The sequence below is a fragment of the Bidens hawaiensis genome, unplaced genomic scaffold, assembly GCF_021521415.1.
Source record: "Bidens hawaiensis isolate Kalapana, Puna unplaced genomic scaffold, B.hawaiensis_p1.1 tig00005035_1, whole genome shotgun sequence".
In the NCBI taxonomy this organism is placed as follows: Eukaryota; Viridiplantae; Streptophyta; class Magnoliopsida; order Asterales; family Asteraceae; genus Bidens; species Bidens hawaiensis.
The window spans coordinates 1-6,698 of NW_027491320.1; the positions used below are offsets into that span (position 1 = coordinate 1).

The 6,698-nt window shown below is 34.9% G+C and overlaps 1 protein-coding gene across 1 annotated transcript; it reads right to left on the reverse strand.

Annotated features, from left to right (window-relative positions):
• Nucleotides 1-1,915: 1,915 nt before the first annotated feature.
• Nucleotides 1,916-3,504, reverse strand: LOC143628631 (spermidine hydroxycinnamoyl transferase-like). The gene has a single exon (XM_077098169.1). The coding sequence runs from the start codon at nt 3,369-3,371 to the stop codon at nt 2,001-2,003; it is 1,371 nt and encodes a 456-aa protein (XP_076954284.1). The 5' UTR covers nt 3,372-3,504; the 3' UTR covers nt 1,916-2,000.
• Between the last annotated feature and the right edge of the window lie 3,194 nt (nt 3,505-6,698).

Below are 6,698 nucleotides of genomic sequence, written 5' to 3' on the forward strand. Positions count from 1 at the left end.
CACACCGTGGAGTTTTCATGTGCTACACAACCAACTAAGCCCAAAATGCGTTGATGGATTTAAAAGCCAGGCCGGTAGGGCATTGCTTATGAACCAAGTATCTCTCTTGTCCATTACCGATATGCGATTTGCCTAGGTGTTTCAGTTGGCCAATTAATATTATATGTATTGTTACATGAAAACAAATCTACTCTGAATACGCTAATATCGAGCATTAGGATTAAGGATTAGGATGGATTCACGGTGATCAAGATTGTAATAATCAAGAATGAAAGCACAAATATAGGTTGAATACACGAATCAAATGAGTCGAATTGATCGCAACGGTTGTGACTACTTATCAATAACCATGGTGATGGTTAATATGGCGCCTTTTAACAAATGATCACAACGGTTTATAGTTTTTTTTCCAAACGGCGCAACGGTTAATAGTTAACGGCTTTTGCAACATGGTACCACCCGATATTGGGTTGAGTTATTTAACAAAGGCCAACGAATATGAGAAGTGTAAGAAACCATAATTAATTGACATGTGTCATGTAGGGACAAAACAAAAGGATATTAAAGTAATAGTACACAATTTATCTCTTCACATGCAAGTCGCATGTTAATTCACCCATCATTTTTAAACGTCTATAACTTTTTCATATGATATTTTTTTTTAAAAATAAAGTTCACCATAACAACAAACATTTCACATGAGTATGATTTTGTTATATAAAAATAAAAAAAATTTACGTCATTGTGTCATTTTTGCTTACCATTGTGTCTTTTTTCGTCATTGTGTCTTTCCGTTTATCAATGTGTTTTTTCGCCATTGTATCTTTCAACTGATCATTGTGTTTTTGAAATACTAATAAAACAGCTGTGTAATAATATGTAAATATAATGAAAAATACCAAGTTACCAACTAATTATCTAATACATATAACACAATGATTAATACATATTACACAATAACGTGAAACGTAAAGCACAATAATGAATACATATAAAACAATGGCCTGAAACGTAAGACACAATGGTAAATATATATAGCACAATGACACGAAACGTAGAACACAATGGAATATACATATTACACAATGACTTGAACGTAATACACAATGAACATAATACTATTTTTCTCAACTTAAGTGAATGTTGAGCACAATGACTAAAATACAATGATAAGTAGAAAGACAAATGTTGAGCATAAAGACACAATGACGACCAAAAATACACAATGATGTAATATTTGTTTTAATTTTTATCTTTAATATGAACACCCATTGAAAAACACAACGACCAAAATATATAACACAATTCATAGAAAATTCAATTAAAAAGCACAATGGACAATCAGATAACATAATATAAAAAACCAACTAACTTTTTTTTATATAACAATATGATATTTATATAAAAGATAAAAAAATGTTTGTTATTATGCTAAAAAAAATAAAAAAAAAATGTTCTATGAAAAATTATAGACGTTTTAAAATGATAGAGGACATCACAAGTGTCTTGCATGTGGAGAGCAAAAGTCATCATAAGTAGATTATTACTTTCATACCATTCTCATTAATTTGTATTCTTAAATTAATATCCACCATCCTCTGTGGATTAATCCTTCTCATTTTTTTTTTATTTTTGTTGTACTTTGTATTTTAACTTTACCCCACTAACATAATCCTAATTATAATCTAAGTTACATAAGTTTAATAATACATATATTAATAATCCTAATAATGTTTGCCCCATTATACATATACTTAGGAGGAGGAGGAGGAGGAGGAGGAGAGTGGGAGTGGGAGTGGGAGTGGGAGTGGGAGCAGTAGCATTGCAATGTTGACGGTGACTTTTTTAGTGAAAGTAATTTTTCATTAGTTTTTTTCCTCATTATACAACTTGTGTTATACTTTGAAGAAAATAGAAATATATAGAGGAGCTACTGCTAGGATATTCAACTCGATCATTTGAGATTTTTATTCAAGATCTTCAAGTGTTGTTATGGTTAGTTAATTAATTATCCCATCATTAGTATCAACATCTTGGTAGAACAGCTTCTTGAAATCCTGCATATGCCTCACCTGCAAACATAATGCAACAACCAATGATCCATCTTCATCTTTGTCATGAAGAATCAAAGAAGAACCATCAGACTCATGTGTTCCTGGACCCATATGAATCTCCTTCCCCCATCCGAAATCAGCACCGTAGATTGGTAATGTTAACCAACTTATTACCCCAAGATTTGGATTCCCATAAAAAGGTCCTTCATCATCATTACTTGTTGGTACTAATTCTCGAAACTGTGACAAGTCATCTTGATTCTTCAAAAAATCAATCGCCGAGTTCACATACTCGTCATCAACCTTTTCTATTGCACCCCGTATGATACTTGAAACGTATCCTAATGGCTTTGAGACTATCTCACCCGAGCATCCAGTGCCGATCCCGTTTACAATAGCATTCCCAAAGTACTTTTGTGGCAAGGGAGGCCTCATCTTGTTACGAACATCGATACTAATGGCTAATGCAGTTGGCTGTTCAGGCTTGTGGTTACGCGCTTTGCATGAAGTTCTCCATATGTGTGCAGTTATAGCTTCATACCGTGTAAACCCACGGATAATCTCACTTTTATGACTTAGATTAGCTTCGTTTCGCAGTTTCTCAACTTGGGTTGCTGTTAATTTCAACATAGTGACCGCGGTTTCATTATGTCGCTCGTTTTGGCCATTTTGATCTATAAGGATTGGTGGTGGACCAAACTGTTCATCTTCAATCACCACAGATGATGTCCTTGGAGGATCGCCGGCTCGTAAAACTTTTCGATCAAGATATGGTGTTGATTCTAACAACTCTCCTCGACAAGTCCTAGCCCATTCTGACACAAAGTGAAGCGCACTTTGCCCGTCTGCAGCAACATGTGATATGTTTAAACCAATACATAATCCTCCACAAATGAACCTTGTGACTTGCAAAAGTAATAATGGGATTTCTTCAAGGGGTACATTTTGATAATCTATTGAAGGAATAAGTTGGTGATATAGTGGAGAAGGTAACAAACTATCCAAATCGGTAAGTTTAATATCTGCATAAGCTTCGATGAACTGCGCACCAGAAGCGTTACAATCAATCTCCAGACGACCTCCATCGACAAGAGATAGTCGGCCTGCCAAAGGGTAGAAGTGGACTAGGGTACAAGCAAGTGAGCTTTTCAAGGATTTAAGAACCGTGAGCCAATCCTCAGGGGTTTGGTTGTAGAAGTAAATGGTTGGGACATGAGTGGTGACACCAGTTTGGTCTAGTTCTGATAAGACTAGCTTACCAGACCATGTGCAGTCAGATGGTTTCACAATGCAAGAAGCCTTGTTGAAAACCCTCATTTTGGAGAAAGAGATATGGTTCAGAGAAGAAGTGTTGATGTTTGGGGGGTATTTAAGGGCCAAATGAAGCCATTATGATGGTGTGACCTAAACTTGTGCCTATAAAACATTGGATTTAAGGAGATGTAGAGGGCATGATCATTAGAGTTTACGTGTCTTGTTTACTGTACAAAAGGAAATGAAATCACAGATGTAAGATGAACCAAACTTATTAAAGAATGACATATCTCTGTATCATAAACTAGTTTTTATCTCTCGTATAATAGGGTTAAGTTTTTTTTCGTGTCTAATATTTCATTTTTTTTTCAAATTTTATGTATTATAAAAAAATTAATAATATACTTAGGATTTGATGATAAAATAGTTTCACAAATAAATGACATTTTATAACTCGTTTAAAAGCTATGGGTTTGGTAAGACTCATGACCCACTTATTTTTTTTTTTTACTATAAAATTGTTTCTTATTATAAAAAATATATTTTTCTTAAAAAATTGGATATTAATATTTAGTATATCCATACTTTATAAGATTTGCATATCAAATACTTGGTGAGACTTTTTTTTTAAAACAGTAAGATATTATAACTCGTTTAAGGTTATCTAGGTATGGTGAGACCCATACCGTGAATTCGGGTCAAATGCACTTGAAGTCTTCATTTACAAACAAAACAATATGGTGGCTTGAGTAAATGTAAGAAACAATCATAAAGCTTTAAATGTTTCGTTTATTTACGGGAGTTGTTTTATATTATATGTTTCTAATATTTATTTATGTTTTGAATTTTTAATTTTTTATTGTATGAAAGTTAATAATATACTTATGGTTTGATGATAAATTGTTTCACAAATAAATGAGATGTTATAACCCGGTTTATAAGCTATATGGTTTGATGAGACCCAAGACCCGTTTATTTTTTTACTATAAAATTGGTTTTTTAATTATAAATAACATATATCTTTTTAAACAAATAATATATTAATTTTTAGTATATACCTATTTTATAGGATTTTTATATCAAATATTTGGTGTGATTATGTAAGGCCCGGTTACCGGTAGCCCTACTTTAGTATTGGATTTACTCATAAACACAGTTTTAAATATCAGAGTTAATTAAAACTTTCGCGGAAATAATAAACTTCAACCAATATATTACATATCCATCATTCTTGTCTTTAACGAACATTCAAATCATTTAAACTTAAAACATTGTCTTTTAAAAACATCATAACATAACACTTCATTGAGATGTCAGTGTCTTCAAATCCATGCCATGTGCTTCCCCTCAAGCAAGTTGCCTCATTCTACTCACCTGCGTGCATATTAAAAGTCAGCTACGCTGAGTGAGTTCTAGTTAATCAGGCGACATACAATACATTCACATACTAGCATATGCACCCGAAGGTACATACCTTCATATTTTCTTACACACTTACTTACATACGTGCTTTCATTCTTTCTTTCGTACTTACATACATACTTTCATTCATACATATACGTTTTAAAGAGCATTCCGCCCTATAACCTTCGCCGATATTATTATGGTCGGTTCCCTACGTTCGCCAATATTATTAGGGTCGGTTCCCTACATTTGCCGATACTATTAGGGTCGGTTCCCTTCATTCGCCGATATTATTATGTTCGGTTCCCTACATTCGTGCCACTATAACATACCTGTCATTTACATACTTTCCTTGACAATATGTGCAATCTCCAAAGAGCGTTCACGTACCATCAACATTTCATACATTCATTGTTCATACATCGTACATATTCATACATACGTCATTCATACATCATACATAAGAATCATACCTTTAACTAACATTTGATGGCACATGCAATATCCGAAGATCGTTCACGCACCGTCAAGAAATCGTCATACATAAATCATACAAGGCATACACTTACCACCTATGGTAAGTGTATTGACTATCACATCGAGTATGCACACAACCCCGAAAACATAACAAGGAAGTGGGGCTAGAAACTCACCTGAACTCGATTACGTTCACCGTTAATAGTTATTCCCTTCTTTAGCTGTGCACGACTAACTGTATAACAAGTACATGTATCAATTATCTATCACTACCCATATCACGTTTCTAGTCTAATTATAACCCTCAACGAACGGGGGTCCGGGGGCAGCGGGTCTAGGGGCGGCAGCCCCTAGCAGGGTCCAAGGGGCAGAGCCCCTGGCTGGGGTCGAGCTGCCAGGTCAGCTTGGAAAAATTTTATTTCTGTTAACCGTCTTATCACATTTTCCATTAACATTTTAAATCATTAATTAATTTACTAAATTAAAAGTTCAAGGGTTAATGTGTAATTATATCATTCTTTTATAGGCCAGAGACTGATCTATCATTATTCCAAACATCCAGTTCGTTATTCCGTTCTTAACGAATGGGGATTCTTGACGAATTAGCCCCCATAACGAACTAACTATTGTAGCGAATTAACCCATCTAGCGAACTGACCTGCATAACGAATTGACCTCTAAGACGAACTGATCTGGTCAACGAATGAACCCTATAACGAATGGGGTTCATTCGTCCCTCTCTTAACGAATGGCCTAGTTCGTCCTTATTTCCTTAACGAACTACATGCTAGTTCGTTATTTTTCCGCTAACGAATTAGGGCTAGGTCAGAGAATGTCAGAAACATTCTCTGACACTTTAACCTCGTACATAACTTTTCCGGCGCCGCCACTGCCGGAATACCGCAAAACTCACCGGAAAAGCGTATTTTCACCGTTTTACACCGTTTTTCATCATTTTTCGTCACGTTCGACCCAGATCTGAGCTAGGGTGACCCCTAAGCTCATGTTAGGTTCGGTTTATACCCGATTCCACCCGAATCTCGTGACTTTAACGATGCAACGGTGTTGGCTCGTCGTTTTGTGATTATATGTAACGGGTTTAAGCTCATACAATATCATACTATCATACCTTGGATCGGGATGGGTTCTTCTTCTATGTTTCGGCTAGAGAGAGAGACTAGAGAGAGAGAGCTTAAGTGTGTGTTTTGGGTGGTGTAAGGGATATGTGTAAAATGAGGGATTTAATGATGATTATGGTTTATATATTTAGGGATCATGGGCTTAGGCCTATGGACTTTCCTTCTTTCTTTCATACTCAAGTCCATAACCCATATCCATTTAACCCAACACTAGCCCAACTCATATTCTAGTTATCTAAATCGATAACGACCCACTATAAAATAGACGAAATTTATTTTATTATTATAACCAAAAGTAGGATGTTACAGATTAGTTTTTAATTTAATGAGATGTTATAACCCGTTTAAGAAATATATGGGTTTGATTAGA

What these genes read in the sequence shown, in the direction of transcription:
- LOC143628631 (XM_077098169.1), bottom strand. Translation starts at nt 3,371, where the DNA reads ATGAGGGTTTTCAACAAGGCTTCTTGCATTGTGAAACCATCTGACTGC.